The 18,527-nt window shown below is 46.0% G+C and overlaps 1 protein-coding gene across 9 annotated transcripts in view; it reads left to right on the top strand.

Annotated features, from left to right (window-relative positions):
* LOC121596274 (rap guanine nucleotide exchange factor 2) overlaps positions 1-18,527 on the top strand; it is a 41,341-nt gene that overhangs the window by 4,832 nt on the left and 17,982 nt on the right. For 7 of the 9 annotated variants that reach the window (XM_041921070.1, XM_041921067.1, XM_041921063.1 and 4 more), the window contains exon 2: positions 5,052-6,217. In XM_041921070.1, coding sequence (XP_041777004.1) covers positions 5,741-6,217 — 477 coding nt within the window. In that variant the 5' untranslated portion in view covers positions 5,052-5,740. Of the gene's footprint in view, positions 1-3,123; positions 3,334-4,329; positions 4,527-5,051; positions 6,218-18,527 lie in introns of those variants that run through there. The other 2 variants (XM_041921065.1, XM_041921066.1) reach the window with 2 other exon arrangements.

Raw genomic sequence — 18,527 nt, forward strand, 5'->3', positions numbered from 1 at the left:
GAACATCACGCACGTACTACAGAGAGAGAGAGAACGAGAGACGAGGCCTGAGTTCCGGGTGTATGTGTGTGTATGTGCTAGAGCAGTGAAAGGCTTTCCCCGTGACATTGAGGTGAACATTTTACTACACCAACCCGCTCAACAATGGTTCTTAGTGCTTCATATGTGGGTTTGATCCGTTTTTACACGCCCTAAAATGATCGATCAATGAAGTGGAAGAATGCTTCGCCACTTTGATCTGCATTCACATGCCAGCTCCAGCTTTTCAAGCTGCTTCTTCGCTCCGGCGCAACAATGCGCATGTTTTCAGTGATTGTAGTAGCGGAATTGTGGGGGGGGGGGGAGTCAGCCTCGCCAGGCTCTACTGATTGATTGCTCGAGATTCCATCGGAAAGTTCCGTGAGCGAAGATGAATAATATATTTCCTCTGGAGCCGGGCGACTCTCGCAGGTTCGTGGGTGGTATTTTCTCGAGGTCTTGTGCGGTCTTGTACCTTTAATCAGATGATGTTTTAGCCCACTTTTTTGGGACGCCTTAAAGGTCGTTTGTTTGAGATTTGAGAAGATCTCCATGGAGAGAAACATTGAGCCTAGATAGATAGATTGTGTTCATCCAATGTTACAGCATGTTGGGGGGAAAGGAAAGGTTTTTTTTATTGTGGGAGTGGGGAAGTCCATGTATGGCAGCGGCAGTTCAATTAATTGTGTCGTATATAACGTTTCAAGTAGATTGGGTCTTAATCGGATATTCCATGAGAGTCGTACCATTGTCTAACGGTGGTGTTCAATTAGTATGACAGTGTGCAGCTGATCAATGTCGGAGTTCTTTGATTAGCTTGGGTTAATTGGTACAAATAGCTAAGCTGCAGCAGTCAGGAATTCAGGGGATTCTTGGAATTTCCTGAAGTTGCTATATAGTAGAATCCCTTGTCTCGGTAGAGTACAAATGGACATCCAAACTAACATCATTATTACACTCGAAGAACGAACTCAAAGGTTTGAAATGGTTTGCTTTATAATGTCTTATCAACAACCCTGTACGTTTAATAGTCCAAAATTCCTTCAGATTCTAAAAAAAACCGTTTTTGGATGATAATATTTCAATTGGATGTTATTTTCTGCATCATGTAAATAAATATTAGTAACTATTTTGCATAACTATACGTAGCAGATCAGATATGTACTTCCAGATGCACGATATCTACAATTAGCGCAAATAACTGAGAAGTTTAGCGCCTTTTTAGCATTCTACACACATCCATGCTTCGGTCACTTTAATATGGACGTTCCGGGCAAAAACTCTTTGGTAAATGTGGTTTAATTTAGGAATTATTGAGGAAGATTTGTGCAAACCAACAGGCAACGTAAGAAGAGTTGTGTTAAACTAATATTTTTTGCGAGATTTTGGATAAACTCTTCATCGTGCCCCAAAATCCCATATACACTGGAGTTCTAATACTGATATGCATCTGACGAGGATCATTTCAAAACTAGGTCGAATTAATGGAGATAATTCTCAAGTCTTTTGCAGGGTCATTAAAAGTACTGTTTTGTGATGCTGCAACTCATCAGCTAGGTCATGATATCATAACTAGACCCAACAAGAGAGATGTGTTTGCCAATCAACGTTCTAGTTTTCGGAGTTTATGGAGGAGGAGTTCGTCAAGTTGTATGTTCCTTCTTAATTCTTTTTAATGGCATCATTCTCCAACTGTTGCTTTGAAGACTTAAACTCAAAACAGCCAATAACTTCTTGTAGAATTGTTACAAATGCGAAATTCTAGCTTAAAGTTTGAACAGAAAATCCTGGAACATTCCAAACCCAGAGCCCACAGGCATTCATTCTTGACCATTCGCGATCGTACTGCTGATACGCCTGTGGACGCCTGTGGACATATTACTGCACGCTTTCGGGTTCCAGTTTAGTCATCAACCCTCAAGGCGGCGGCTGCTTTATCAGCGGAATGACGCAAATCCCGCAAATGGTACCGGTACCGCGCAGATAGAAAGCACAGAGGGAGGACAAAACGCAACCGAAGCCTGAGAACAAAAATTGCATGCACAAAAAACATAGGCACCTACCACCAGAGCCTAGCAAAAATCGATTACCGCTTATTACTACATATGGCGTCATGGTAGAACGCTGTGGAACAACAAAAACAAAAAAAACGACGAAAACAACCAGCTCCCAGCCTCATCAAGAGGAGATATGAAGGGGGTAAAGCATTTGATGAGTGCAATTTTTGTCCAAAGGATGGGTAAAATGGTTGCTTCCTGATTATCATCGGCCGTGTCTGCTCTGGGGGGGGGGGGGGGGGGGGATGGTGGTGGTGGGGATTTGATTGCCCTTGTCCCTTATTTTGCTCTAACCGGGGGCACTGTGTTCCATCGATCCATCCAACGGGAAAGCTTACAGCGAATTCGGGTCAAAGGCAGCATCAGTGACGTCGAAATTTACAGCTCCTCGTGTAACAGCGCCGAGGCGTGTGTAACAACGGGATATTGGATTTTTTTTTTGGTTTTGGTGGCTTTTGGAAGGAGATTTAGAGAGAGCGCCATGGTGTTGCAACCCGATTTTTGTTGGCTCGCATAATCGTCTTACCCTTTAGCCCGACCTCCTCGGGGGGGCCGAAGCGGATCAGAGTACAACACAATGATGAACTGTTTGCGTAGGGTAAACACGTGTGTGAGACGCGCGCGAAAGCGCCAGCGACAAATAACGCGCTGCTGCTGCTGCAGCTTGATGACGCGCAAAGCAACGCCGCCTGAGTCGCTTGGTGCGCGCGCGCGTTATTACATCGTTTCTCAGCCACTTTCTCTCCCGCTTGCCGCTTTTGGCAAGCAATATGTGCAGCGAAGTAGGCGCGTGCACTGTACACTCTTTCTTTGTCGTGGCAGTCTCTTATTCGTTTCAGATGTGAAGCTGCCCCAAAGCCCACTGTGTGTGAGAGGTTAGAGGCGCGCGTGTATGTTGTGTTCCTTAACTGAGCCCAACTACTGCACAGCAGCCTGCTTATCTTTGTACATCCATCACCACACTCCTCTTTCTCTCTTTCTCTGTGTGTCTTTGCGTCATGGTGATGAGCGCTTCTGCATGCATCAATCAACATTACTCCTTTTCTTTCCACACACAAAGTAACTCTTTTATCCAACGCCCCAGTCAGTGTGTGCTGTTCCCAGCTTGGCGCGTAGCGTGGAAAATGAAGTGAAACTGTGGTCGGCGAGAAGCGTGGCGCAATGTAAAGTGGCCACGTCGGCGGAGTTAAAACGAAGGAAGAAGGAAAGAGGCCAGTGTTGGAAAGGATTGGCTGAGGGCTGTGAGACTCGGCCCAAGGTCGGTCCAGGGTTGGGATTATGAAGGAGACGCGGGTGGTGTAACAACATTCCTGACAGGATAAAAAAAGGGAACTTCGAAAAGGGACACAAAAATAGAGAAGGCAAAGAAAAAAGGTGTCTGATAATGAGGGAGAAAATATTCATCCTAGAGCCGGCGGCACACACACACACAGAAGCGGGACAGTGACAGAGCACACAGGTATGGATGATTTTGACTGAAGAATCTGGTGGAATTTCCCAGCTTCTCGGCTCACACCCCGGGAGATGTCCCACATGGCCGGGCGGGCAATGTGAAGGATGGCATTGAAATCTTTACAGCAGTCGTTCTGTAAACGTGTGAAAGCATAAAATGAACCAGGGGAATTCAGAGTGCGCAGTACTGCACCAGGGATCGTTGGGAATGTATGCACACTGAGAGGGAGAGGGAGTGTGCAATTTAAATCCATTTGGTTCAATTTAGCCCGTAGTGACAGTTTCTTGCCACTCGGGCTGCAATTCTTCGCTTGGTACGTATTGGTGCGCTGTTTAGCTCTTCCAAGCGAGGCGGGTTTTTCCTCGACAAGAGATGGAGTATTTTATGATTTTTTTAGTTTTGATTTAACATCATGATGATGTAACTTTGCGCTGGTTTCCAACACTATTTTTACCAACTCTTTCAGCCCAAATATTTCAAGTGCACTCGAAACTCTAATACGCTTCTGTTTTCTGTCTCGTTTTTAGGAAGTACGGCTTGAAAGGCGGCTCTCCGGTGCGGTAAAAACCGAAACGTATATACACACACGCCTGCTACGATTCTAAACACAGCCAGCAACAGCAGCAGCAGCAGCAGCAGCAAGTAGCACGGAAGCCGGAAAGAAAGGCGAATCGAACGGTGGCCGCCGCTTGAAGCACTTGAGCCACTTGTGGAAAACGCTAACGTTGTTGGTGGAATGGTTGTTGTTGTTGATCTTGTAGCGCTTTGTAACGCGCGTGACGACGCCCCCATCAGGCAAGAGAGGAGAAATCTAACATGCCCCGTGAAACACACACACACACACATTGGGAAAGCTGGACGGAACGGATCGATTGTAGTGGTAGTGAGCAAAAAGCGAAGCGAAAAAGTTTGCATTGAACGCTTCACCTTCGAACTGCGCGGCTGCGATTGCAACAAGTGCACCGACAACTGCACCGTTAGACCGTAAAGGAGTAGCGGTAGGGATAGTGGCACGGAACGGAAGGACACAAGGGCACAATAGCGAGAGAGAGAGAGAGAGAGAGAGAGATCGAGCCCGTAGCAGAGAGTCGGCAGCACGCGCAGAAACTAGAAACCTTTTTTTCTTATACGCCAATCGAACGGGGAATGACGATCGGTTGCAGCCCAGTGAGGCTTTGGCAAGGAAAAACCTGTTCCTCTCACAGGGAGCAGGAACTCCCGTTCGTATAATGCATATCATTTAAGCGGTGCACCGTGCAACAACCACCGCGGAATCTTAACGACCGGATTCCGCGCGAAGGAATGGAGGCAAGGCGAGGGAGCGCTGTGTGCGCTGGTACCCGCAATTATTAGCTGTTAGGAAAAAGGGAATGGGACCACCACCGTGAGCCATTGGAGAGAGATACACGCTCTCGAGGTGGTGGAATCTGTGCGGTGTGCGCACCTTTGCGCTCTAAGGGCCTTGTTTAGATCGATTTCGTCGTACTGATGGCGATTCTTTTCCCTTTTTCTTCCCTTTGCAGGTAGTTCATCAGCATCGTTGTCGTGCGCGGCGATGCGCTTGTGAGTGTTTCGGGCTTCCCTCCAGGATATTGATAGCCAATTACACCTGCGCACACGGGGACGAACGGTGATAGTTTGTGCTGTGAACGGCAGGAAAATTGACACGTAAAAACGGAAGTGAATGAGCAGTTTTTCTTCGCCCACACGGGAACACGAGCAATTCCGGGAAGCGAAAGGTGATAAAAAAGATCGTAAGACCGGTGGAACGGTTCTGCAAGTGGCAGTGCCTCCTCGTATCGTAGTTTTTCGTCCCCAACCCGGTGCAATGTGTCACAGTTGCAGTCGATTTCGTGCCTCACCCAGTGCGCGGTGTAGCGGTGCGTTCTCCAGTGTGCCGCCCGCCCGCCGTTAGTGCAAAGTAATGCACTGGTATGGTAGCGTGTGTTGTCTCCGTATTGCGTTTTATGATCAGTTTCAACGGCCACCCATTGCCGGGGATGCGATAGAAATACAAAACGACAAAACGATCGGGCCGATTTTAGCAGGGTGTATGTGTGTGTTATATTTGGAACATCAAGCAAAACCGCGGTAGAAAGTGTTATCGGGCTGGGTGGCAGACGAGAGCCATTTTGTTGTGTGAGAAGTGCACCAAGTGTTTGAAGAGGAGGGGAGGAAAAGTGTGGCCGTTTCTAAAAATAATAGGTAATAAATGACCGATAGAAAATTGCCAATTAGTAGCCCATCGGAACAGGCCCCGGCTAACCGCAGCCCGCAGCTGCTGCACCATCATCACCTACTGCAGCAGCAGCAGCAGCAGCAGCATCCTGCTGCACACAACAATCATCACCAGCAGCAGCTTTTGAGGCGGCTGGCCGGGGAGCAGCAGCACCAGCACGGCATTGCAACGGCCGGCGGCACTGGTGAAACGCTCGCCGGTGAAGGTGGTGCTGGTGGTGGCAGTGGCCCAGTTCCGTCCGTTGCACCGGCACCACCCCCGCGCGGCACGTCCACGCTGAGTTCTGGCAGCCATCATCTGCAGGCCGCCGTCGCGCTGGCGAGCGTCAACAGCAACAGTTTGGGCGGCGTCGCAGGCATCGGCAGCAGCAGCACCAACCATGCGGGCACGGCGGCCGCCGCTAACAGTGCCAAGCACGCGAACATGCACCGTCTGAAGCACACGGGCTCGGTGAGTTTTAGATGCTTTTTGCTTTCGGGGAGAGTGGCGAGGGAAAGGGGAAGAAAAGAAGACTTACAAACGGTTTTTAACCGGGACGGTGCCGGGGTGGTGAACGTTTTGAGGGAAAGGGGTGTAGGTGCGTGCGAAAACAGGTCATTTGACAGAGGAAAAGTGTTGGCGAAGGTGAAAAGTAGTTTGTAGTAACATGGAAACGTCCCTTCTTCGGTGTTGTGTACTTGGTATTAGAAATGATTGACAAATTGATTAGAATTTTGAACGATGATTCAGTTGATATTCCAATAGAGGCCTTTGTACATGTATTTATGTTTATTTACCGACACAAATACTATTGTGGATAAAAATTGATTAGATTTTTTATAGAATCAACAAACTTCAAATGTTTCAAAGTTTGAAATGAAGATTTATACTTGTCTGGACTGAAACTCCAATGTTTTATTCCATACTTGGCTGTAACCCTATTCCAATATAGAACCGGGTCCAATACATCAGTTTAAATTCCAATATATCAATCGTACTTGCCTGTAAATTGATGTGAATATTGAAACGGGGACAATCTAATTAGAATTTTGAAGAGTTCGAAATTAATTATTATATTTGCCTGTTACCGTTTTTTTGAATATTGATTGAAGAGTTTAAATTTCCTTGTAACAAAATACAAATACGGAGACAAATTTAATGTAATTTAATGCGAAAAATCTCTTGAAACTCCTATGAAGCAACATTAGATTTGCCTGAAGCATGCGAATATTGATAGATGCTTCTAATTACAAAATTGATTCAATCATTTGAAAATTGACTAATTTAAAATGATTTGATTGAACTATTCTGACCTGTTTCGGCTTCTCAGGGAGTGATTGTGTTCTAAAAATGGATGAAATGAATGATAGAGCAAGAAAATCTATTATATGTTCCATTATGCAGGATCATTTTTTAGGTATCTCCCAGAATTTAACTTAAAAGACGTTTTGCACTCCGCCCTAGAGCACTAAAAGTCACAATTCATTCAAAACCATCACATCATGGACGAACAAATCACAGTCCCGTGACATGACATGACGACACATTGTTGGACCACAGCAGAACTAGGCCACAGTAGGGGACAGCTAAGATGTGCGAGTTCCGATACGGAATGGCTCATTCCGCCACCAGGTTTTATTGAGTCATTCAAGAATTGTTGCGAGAATTTGCGATGCTTTTTTCCAACGTCACAGGCAAACAAAAAAAGGAAAACAAACCACAGCCACAGTCGCGCTCAACCGCGCTCGGCGCAAAGTCGCGGCGCGGAACGAAAAGATTACTGATCCGGCAAGTGTCTTAATCGACGACACAGCACAGAAAGCTCTTTAGCCAAAACCGAACTGGCCCGGAACGGTTCGTCACATCGTTCGTACCTGCCGCCAGGTACCGCTGCTTATCGGTGGCCGCTTTCACTGCGAGCGTAAAAAGGCCCTCATAAAATCGACAGTTTTCTTTCCATTTCACCACGGGCTCCTCCTTCCCCGCAATCCCATCCTCCAACGCCGGTTTCCCTTTGGTTTGGTGGATGCATAATGCTAATCTTGTTACGGATGCACTTCTCCACCGTATTCCCTGCCGCTGCTTCTTCCTTCTCGCAGCGGCGGCGGTTCGACTGTGCGATAGGGTTTCCTTTTCGCAGGAAAAGCTGTGTAGCCAAGCACACCAAATGGACGTCATCTAACCGGAGCAACCGCGCAACCACTTTGCTTCCAGCACGATTCGGCGAAAAACCGCGGAAACACGGAAGGGCACCCGGCTCCCGTTCCTGTTTCTCCCGGGAAGCCTCTAGCCTCTGGGGAGGAATGACGGGTTTGACGGGTGTGTTACGGTTGGTGGGATAAATTATTTCTCCCCCCTTCTGCGTAGGCAAAAAGCCACAGCCGGCGAATGGAGGGAATCGGATTTAATAACAGCAACCGTCGAGATCATCCAACCAATCGGTATTAGCACCATGTATGTGTGTGTGTTGGATGCGCTTTAGATCTCCTCCGCTATAAATGCAAACTCTGCAATCGGGCTGGCTGGCTGCGCTCTAAATGTAGATGAGATTAATCTCCCTCGGACGCGAGGCGCTCAGTACCGGTCCGGTCGTACCTCAACAATCAGCCTGATTGTGGCAATAATATGTGCTCGAGTACTCGAGGGGGGAGGAACCCCTTACCATCTGTCTGTCGTCGGGGTAGAGCAACAGCAGCAGCATCGAGATTGACATCAGGTGGCCTGATTCTGGCCCTAGAACGCTTGCAGTGGCGCAAGCCAGCGGATGTGTGATGCAGGGGAGAAGAGGACCTCTCGAGGGTTTGTTTGATGGATAAATTGGCGAACGGCGGCTCACAATGGTGTGGTGGTGTCCCCTATCGGAACATGTTGTGCTTGGTGAATTGTTTGATTTATAGCCCACCCTGGCTACAACAGCAACAACTTCAGCTACCAAGCGGCAAGACCGTTTCTGTGGTCGCATTTGGCCATCAAAGAGGAGTGGGACATTGCTTGTGCTGAGTTTATGCGAGTTGTTGTTGCGGCCCGATACGCCATTGCAAAGGGGTGGTTCAATTTGCTAAAAAAAAGTTGATTCTCTTCTCCCTCCGGAATCCAACGTTTATGTTGTGCATGTTTCTGTCGCAGCAGCGCAGTGCGTGGCACAGAAACACATTTGGCTAATTTAAATTTCAATGGAACCCCTGGTAATGATGGGCTCACACACACCCCAACTGCAAAAACCCAACCCTCTGTGTGTGTGTGTTTGACGACAGCTGTGTCGTCTGAAACCGTTCTGAATGGTGGTTCCGTCACTGGAATGATCTAATCGGAAGAGGAATGTTGTTGTTTGGTATTTGGAGAGAATATGCTATTTGAAGGGGGGAAGAGTGTTGTCCTCTCTATCGAAGAACGTGATGGAACTTAGCAATCAACAATTGGAGGACGATCTTTTGTCACAGAATTTAGTACAATCAAAGGAAGAATAAGAAGTAGAGAATTATTTTGAATATGATAATTTGACACATACAAACCCATATATACATAGTGTATTGATTTTTAAAAGAATTTCGCCTATTAATATTTGAGATACGAACTCACGGCGCGGTTGGGGATTATTGCACCTCGCCATACCGATTACACCACCACGCCTACTCTGTGGTTCAGCGTTAAAACTCCAATAATACACTGCTGCTCAAGCCTCAACTCCAGCTGCAAGGTCAAGTGTGCAATACAATGTCAAGTGTTTCCGGATCGCATTGTGAAAGGATTTTCTTGTGTTAAAAAAAAAAACATAACAAACAATAGAACAATGTATATTGCCTTCTGCCCAAGAAATGAGATCCGTTTTTCTGTCACTATTAAATAAGGATACTTGTCTGTTTCTGTCCCATTATTGGTGTCCTCTGTGTATATCTTGATAACAATACAATGCACTGTCCTACAACACAGCTTGGCGTAACAAATAAATCCCCTGCTTGAGAAAGGGGATTCTTCTCAGCAAGGGATCTGGTCTCCTGTGTGACCTTTTGCTTTTAATACCCTTTCCGATGCACACGCACAGAGACGACATTAAGCTGCTAAAGAAAACCGAACTTACAACATAGAAATGACTACTCGGTTTGATTGTGTGGGTTTTTTTTTCTCCTATTATCGTGAGTTACCAGTAAGCCGCGTGTGTGTCGTTGTCATCGTGCATTGTTTTCTGCCGATTGCCTATTACAGCTTCCGGTGCGCTTCCGCACAAATTCCGACAGGGGACAGGGGTGACAGACGACCTTTGGTCCGCCAATATGCAGAGTTTGCATTGCACAACCAGGGGATCTTTTATATATGCACACCCTTCGGGAAAGAGAGAGAGAGAGAGTCTATTGGAGTGGTAAAGTAAGGAGAAATGCCTTCGTGTCTTCCTCTAATATCCCTATGGCATGGCTGCACCTTGGCCACTTAATGAAGCGGCAGCCGGAGAAAACGATCCGTCCGCAGCGCAGATGGAGATGGTAAAAGTAAATAGCTTTTAACGATGCGCGCGTTATGCTGCACGAAGCTGCTTGGTTCAAGTTGACTTTTGTTGCCTCGTTGCCACCTTGTTTTGTCGTTTGCTTCCGCTGCTAGTGCTTTGCTGTTTGCTGTTCGTTAATGAGAAAGTTAACCGGGGGTCTCGTTTATTTAAGTGCAAGTACATTTTTACGAGCTTGTTTTGTGTGTTTCTGTCTTTAAAAAATAGCTTTATGATCGCGAAGCAAATTCTAATAATATTTCAGCGTGTCATGGAGAAACTGTTTTTGTTTCGTTTTCCTGAAGCTTTGGTGCTTCAGTGCCGTCTGTACCGTCAAATTTCATATTCATTCGACGCTGAAAAAACGCAACTCTTTAGGCAGGGAGTGGGCTAGAGTGAGAGATCATTTGATCGATTGCACAACAACGGCACAATCATAATTCATGCCTTCACTGTGTGGGTAGGTTGAGCTTTTCTATTTTGCCACCTTTGGCGATGCTTACCCTCCTCCACGCACGTACTGGTGGACTCTCGCACTCTTGCAAATGAGTTCCTTGTTAGTGAACGACCTATTGCATCACCAGCTATTGCACAAGGGGAAAATTGGGGAAGCTACTTTTTGGAGGTTGAACATTTCTCCGTTTCGGTTGCTGCCTCCTCCTCCCAGCGAGAGAGAAAGACAGTGAAAGTGAAGATACGATTTCGGTGTTTTATTGGTTGGTAATAATGACGGTGATGAATAACGATTTAAAGCTGTAGCTGTAGAGAAAGATAAAAAATGCCTCGTTTTGACCGTTGTGGGACTGGCCTCATGGCTTTCGAGTGTGTCTGTGTGTTGAGAGAGTTGTGGAAAGTATCATTATTATCTTTTTGCTTCCCCACGTGTGAACGAACACGCGTGTGGTGTGGCTTTCGGTCAGCTGCATGCAAGATGGATTTGCGTTTCTTTTCAATGACCCTTGCCGAAACATAATGCTCACGCGCCCCACGTGTGTGTGTGTATGTTGACTATGTAACCTGAACCGGTTTTTGCTACACACACACACCGTTATTTGCGCGGTTGTAAAGTTGGTGTGAGATGGATTGCCGAAGCCTTCCGGTTCTTAATTTTAACGACAGCTGTTATTCAATAATCGATTTTGCTTGCTCAACTTCCTGAAGCGGGGGTTCGAATGAGTCTTGAAGACTTGGTCGGAAATTGGATGTAATTTGAAGTCATTTTTTATACTTAATGTTTAAATTGTGAGTTTAACATTCGTTAAATTTGAATGATTTTTTTTATTGAATTTTTCACTGTCATTTTCTGCTCTTTGGTGTCTTAAATTGTGATACAAAACTGAAAAAAACGTAAAAAACGAAAGCTTTGTATAATTTATTACACAGAGAGAGTGTTTCCTTCGTTTAATTTAATCAAATGTAACATTTATGTAACGCTTCAAATTCTTAAATTAATGCAAAACCTACAATTTCGATGCTTCTCCGCCCAGTTGAAAAATATGTAACACACAAACCCACAAAAGCAGGTTGATCGTGCGGGGCGGGTGCGATCGAAAACTTTCTCTCTCCCCCAAGGGGGTTACAGCCCGAGATGGGTGTGGCGCGCATGTGTGTGTGTGCGTTGTGCGCACACCTTTTCCATCGCAATCAGGAGGTTTTTTTTTAATGCACGCTTTATCTCTCGTCACAAATTGGTGGCCACCACTGTATGGGGGCTACTGCTACTACTACTACTTCCTGCTTGTCAATTGCTTCACTCCGCATCTCGTTGTCTGTCTGTGTTGCCGTTTTGATTAGCGCAAAACGTTACGTGCTCTGCGGGCGGGAACGCACTCACGCACGCACGCACGCACTGACAACCCACTGGGTGTGCGTATGCCTACTGCTTGGATTATTTCTTTTTTCTCTCCCACTTTTACGTGTGCTACACTCTATAACACTCGAGTCTGACGTTCGTTGCCTGTCCACCACGACGACGACGACGAAGGCAGCAGCAGCAGCAGCAGCATGGTATTTACCATTTTGTTCGTTCTTTTTGTGCATTGTTGGTGCTGCTTGTTTTCGGCGTGAGAGAGAGAGAGAGAGAGAGAGAGAGAGAGAGAGAGAGAGAGAGAGAGAGAGAGAGAGAGAGAGAGAGAGAGAGAGAAGAGCAGCCACCCTTCCATGGTGACCGAAGAAGGTGCATATCGAGCGCGTGCCACACCGCGGGCACCTCTGATTATGCCACGAGAGGAGGAGGAGAGCCCCCATGAATAAACATTATGTTGGTGTGCTGTGGCCGGGTTTTGGCTCCTAGTTGGATGCATCGAAACGCAAACTCGGAAGCTGCGTGGTGGAACGTGGAAAATGATAATGGGTCCGTTTTGTTACTAAATTGTGAGTGTGTCTGCGTCGAGCAATGAGGAAAAGCAAACATGCACCGTCGCACAATGGCACGAGCGAGGAGCGAGGTTCGTGACGTTTGCTTCGAAAATGAAGCGCAAACACGAAGGACAACTTTTCCTTTTCGCTTTGGAGTTTGCAGTGGGAATACAGGTGCAGAACAAAGTTGCAGGAATTTGTTACATTCGTTATATAGAGATTTCCGAGCATTTTGGACAGTTTTGCTCATATTTGTGTGAATTTTCGATACGATTTTTTTACAGTCCATTTTTTTGTCCGTCTCAGCATTGTCCCAATAGTATTAAAGCAAATGATCCAAAAATGGGGCCCTTCACGATTCTAGTCAGCTATATTATATGGAGTTTGACAGTTGGAGGCTGAAATCATGTAAACACTCCATACAAAACTACACACAAAACTAGCCTGCAATTTTCAGCCTCCAAGCTAGAATTAGATTCGAGTACCTGCTCGAAAATATCAGAGATCAGATGGTGTAATCTAGCATCAATTGACTAGATCAATCAATTACAATCAAGTGTATGTAGACCAGGTGGTCTTATAGCATGCTGTTTATAATCAAATTTGCACGTCACTTTTTGACAGAACGGGTAAAAACTGTTGCTCAAACAGAATTTCTGGTAGCTTGACGAATACACAAAACATTCTTAAAATCTGCATTCAAAAGCAGAAGCGATAAAAATACACCTTGGACAAGCCTTCTAAATACATACACCTTGAGAAAAGCCCACCTGTATACTATACCCACTTTAATAGCTGCTCGAAAACTGCTATGCAATGTAAACAGCTGACAGGCCTACGATCTAAAAACGGAACGAGACCCAATATTGGTAAATAGTGAATAAATTGTGAGACGAAATATTAAAACAAACGTTCTAATCTAAAACAACTACGGGAAACCCTTGTAAAAAGCTCTACAATTCAATCGTTCTTAATTTAGCTTAAAACTGCATTAAGAAGCAGCTTTTAAGCACTAATTGTCGGTTGCTTTGCCTACCTTTAGGCGCAAAACTGATGCAATCGATGCAATACACATGATTGAGCGGCGTCCAACGCGTGCGACCCGCGTACGTCTGTGTCCACTGTGTGTACAGATGTTTCTTAATTATAAAAGCAAATCACCAGCAAGGATAAAAATAGCATCTTTCTCTCTTCCCGTTTCCTCCTGGTGTCTGACTCTCCCGCCTTATATCATCGTGCTCAACTCTGATTCGATTAAGAATTTAAATCGATTTTATTCCCATGTTAATCACGCCGGCGTGGGTTGGGTAGAATGGCGAATTGGAAATTGACTTATTCCGCCCGGCACACTCCGGCTGATGCCCGGAAGTCTTCAGCATAGATGAGTGAACTATGTCACACACAACGAGTGGCAGAAGCAAAAAACAAACGAGTTAGACAAACAACTGGTCATCCCAGACCATCCAGGCCAGATGATTGGACATCTTGTTTGGGAGAGAAGACCTCCCACCTGCCCGACTAGTTCTGTGTGTGTATCTGTGTGTAAGCACCCATTTGTCGATCCGGAAATGTGTTGCAAATAGGTGATGAGATGGGCCGGTCATACCACCTTCGAGACCAGCGAGCCCGAGCTGCATCGTGTTTTCTCGCTGTTATGCTGTACCAGTTCCGCACTATCGGCAGTACCAGTTCTCTCGGGGACAGATTCCGATGGACCTTGGAGTGGTGGTGACTTGGGTGGGCGCAAAAAAAAGTAGCTCAGTGGAGCAGCGGCAGCAGCAGCAGCAGCCTCATTATTAGCCTATTGAACTGCAGCCCACTTGGAGACGGGGCTGTGTGTGTTTGTTTCCGTTTTTGTGCGATGTTGAGCTGCCTCATCAGTGGGTGTGGGTTAAATGTTGTGACACCGTTTCTCACCGCCTGACACTGGGGAGCGGAGGCGAATGGTCAACCGGAATACCGATGAGTGGCTGAGATCGCTGGCAGGGGTTGATTGGAATGGAAATTTTGTACAGGAAAATGGCATCAGTTGGGCCAATTTCATCATTTGATGGTTTGAGGTTCACTCATTGCAGAATAATTCCGAATAATTCCATCACGTTCTCTTCATCGAATTAATTGCTAACGATGAGTGAAGCTTACAATCTGCTGCCAAGAAATGGTTGTTCCGCCACACAATTAAATATCAATTTCGATGTTCATGCAATGCCTCTAGCTCTTTTTTCTATTTTTCCCTAATATTCCTCTCCAATTCTTCAAAAATTCCGCGCATACTCTCCTGGCAGAAACGCATGTAAAACACGCCAAACAAATGCCCCATTGTCGCACCCCAAAACATTCAATTGCCACTTAAAAAAAAGCGGTTGTACTCTGTAACAACCGGAGAAGCAGCAGGGGGAAAAAGGCCACTGCTTTTCCAGTGTTTCAAATCATAAACCTCAACCTCTTGTCACCTCCGGGTGGGTTTGAAGCTCAAAAAAACTCAAGCAAGAAGACAAGAAGCAATGCCATATGCTGTAAGAAATGTACTAAATTACGCGACAAAAAGCACAGTTGTGTTGTGTGGGGAGCATAACACAAGTTGAAGATGATGATGATGACGACCCGGGGGTGACACACGAATCCCCTCCTCTTCTTAAGCGCTTATGGGTGACAAGCTCTTTTATGCTCGGGGTTTTTTTTTGCTCTCCCCTCTTACTATCCCCATTGTAAAAGGGAGTCTTTAGTGTGTGTGTGTGTGTGTGGGTTGTACCGTACCACACAATAGGCTAAAGCATCACGATCGTCCGGGTAAATCTCGCTTGCACGCGGGGTCGCTCGCGCTCCCTGTCACTTTGTGTTGTTAAGGGCTAAATGCACAAATTTGTCGACCGGCAGCAGACGACCGACCACCATCACAAACGTTCACAAGTAGGCGTTGGCAGAGTCAAAAGGAAAATTGGTTGGAAAAGATCACCCACGAGCTGCTGCTGCTGCTGCTGCTGCTGCTTGTTAAAAAGGGAAGGTTTGGAATTCGCTGGCCCCTAGCCTGGCCCTGGGTCGTCACACACAAACAGACAGACAGACAGCCAGACCGCCGGTAGTCAACGGTTCGGCTTCAATTACATCAAGTGTCCAATTGAGGCTCCCGCTTCGGCAGCGGCAATATAAATAGCGCTGGAGGAGCGCCAAGACACTTGATCTTTGGAGGTTTTGAGGGTGCCCGTTCCCTCTTAAGCGCTTCTTTGCTTGCTTCAGACCTACTCGGGAGGGAAATATCCGCCATCGTTCAAGTAGTGCTTCTTTTGTGGCAAATCTCTCTCCGTCCGTTTCACTCGGGAAAGTTTGCCATTTGAGCAGCGTTTGCTTCCGCCGGAAAGCTTTACTGGTGCTGCCCTCGGTGGTCAATTCCCGTAAGGAGTTTGCAAATAGTGTGCACTAATCACCTACTCTCGCTGCTCTTCCTACTGCCTGTTGTTTCTCCCTTTTCCAGTGGGAATTGAAAACACCCAAACCTCGCAAAATGAATGCAATCGAAGGAACAGCTGCGCGCGCGCTGATCTATGGGCTGCTGGGGGGTAGCGTTAGAAATAGCGGATCTTTTATTTCCTAATTAGCCTTAACCGCGCGGTGGTAGTGGTGGTGGTTGGTCGGTTCTTTGGCTTAGGTACAATTGGGAGCATCAAGATCTTCCACGCGGTTTTGGGAAGTAATTGCTCTCTTTTTCTTGCTTATTTTTTGCTATTCAGAAGCAGAACGCAGCAGCAAAAATCGAACGTCTTTCACAGCACGGGGTACTGTGAACTGTTTGAGAATCATCCGCACTTTTAAAGCAGAAATCACGTAGAGAGAAGCTAGCAGCAGCAGCAGCAAACAGCTGGCGGAGGGTTAATGGTCCGTGTTGGTGGAAGATGATGGAACGCGTCTGGTTTATCGGTGGAGCGGCTTTTAAGTGCATGCATGCATGCATTCCATACACTGAGTGGTGTTTTTTGTGCGTTGTGTTTCTCCAAAGATTCAAACCTCCCGTTTTTTTTTTTAGTTTGGTGTTCGTTGGCCGTTAATGTCTATTGCTCTATTCGAACGAGTAGCGCCCATTCGCCGTTAAGACGCACGCAGTCTGGAGTCGTCTATCGTTTAGATTAGACAGTGTAGGAATAAAAAACGTTGGCCGAGGGGTTTGCAAGGAGGAGACACGCTCTTAATGAATCGTGCCACGAAGCTGGACAACGATGCTCTCAAGCAGCAAACGCGCCGGTCGTGTGTGCGCGCTGGCACTGGCGACTGCTGTGATGATTCATTCTGCTGTTACGATTCGAATTTTATGTGTTCGAAGGGAACGCCAAAGGGCTAGGCCCTTCAGCATAACCTCTTCTGATAATGCTCATTTTTTTTTGTTGCTTTTTTGAGTTTGTTGTTGGTTTCTTTTAGAGTGTCGAAGAGTGAGTTTTTTTTTTCTCTGTTTGTTACTTTTTAATCATATTCCTTCAATTTTGGAGTCAAAATTCCCTTTCACACAGAGGTGTTTTGAATCCATTTCGGTGTGTGTGTGTGTGTGTGTGTGTATCGATCGCGAATGGTCAATTTGCTCCTTCAGTGCACCGCACCGTCATTATCCGACATTAGGCCGTTATTGGCACCAATTAATCCGACAGCAAACAACTATTGGGCTAATTTGCGGTGTATAAAAACCCTTGCTGTACCTGATTGAATGCTTTCCGTGCTTGCGGGTGAATAAAACAATCACTTGAAAAAAAAACTTTACACTTGATTTAGCGAAAAGTAGTGCCAAACATCGACCCACACCGTTTGCTTTTATGAATATATACGTTTAGAAATCATTACTATTCAATATATTCATTGTGCTGCTCTTTCGAGCTCTATCGAGGTGAAAACAAGGCAAACTTAGGTGGTGGAATTTGGTGGGCAACGGGCGCTCCAAAAAAACGGTCACGGTTACACAACTCCACCTCACACACACACATTCGATTTCGAATGCATGATTTATAAGACAAACGCATTGCCGCGCCCGCTTATCGATTCCCCTCGCTTTCCTGTTGAAGCTTCGATCGTAAGCACGAACGAAAAGGAAAAGGAGGAGGAGGTGTCCGCTTCATCGCTTAGAAAATATGATAATATTCCAAATGCATCTCCAACCCACTGGCTGAGAGAGAGAGAGAGAGAGGGGAGAGGGAGACTGTGTCGTTCATTCGTAAAACGGCATCTCAAATAGGGAAGGAATGTCTGTATTTGATTGACAGCTAATTAAAGCACTGCTGCTCTGAGCTAAAGCTCTGTCTTTTGCCTCTGCCCTGTGGAGCTGGATGTCTGAAAGCTAGGCTGTTTGTTTGCGCTTCCCATGTCTGGGACACCACCCTCGTGTGTTCCGGGTGGTTCCTTTTGTGGGATCCTTCCGGAAATAGATCCACACACACACACACACTTGAACTGGAGGCACGCACCTCGGAATGGTGGCCCGATTTAATGTAAAAAATTTCATTTGTTTTCTCATAATCGAAGGCCATTCTAGATTGGGTTATGGGAGTGTTAAACCTGCCCAAACACGTGTGTTGGGCGCAGGTTCTTCCAGCGTGTTCTATTTTTGAGTACAGAAAGGCGTTTAATATTTAGAGAAACCATAAAAAGAAGCTATCAATTTTACGGGTTAATAGGTATTCGATCGGAGTTATTTTAGACTCTTAATATAACCCTTTTCCCCCATATATACAGTAACACATCGTTTCGGGAAGGAGCTATTCATTTAGCAAGCGGCACCATTTGTTGAAGAAAAATAGTATATTTGAATGTTTGTTTGTTTTTTAAATGCTCTCTTTTGCGGCTCTGCCTACTGTAACTCTACTGGCTTTTAGTTGTAGCTGCTGCTTCTTTAGCGCATTTTAGCTCATCCTCATCCTTCCTCAACCCCGTGATAATACATTTTCCGGGTAAATCCCTATCAGCATTAAA

Source organism: Anopheles merus, chromosome 3R (assembly GCF_017562075.2).
Source record: "Anopheles merus strain MAF chromosome 3R, AmerM5.1, whole genome shotgun sequence".
NCBI classification, from domain to species: domain Eukaryota; kingdom Metazoa; phylum Arthropoda; class Insecta; order Diptera; family Culicidae; genus Anopheles; species Anopheles merus.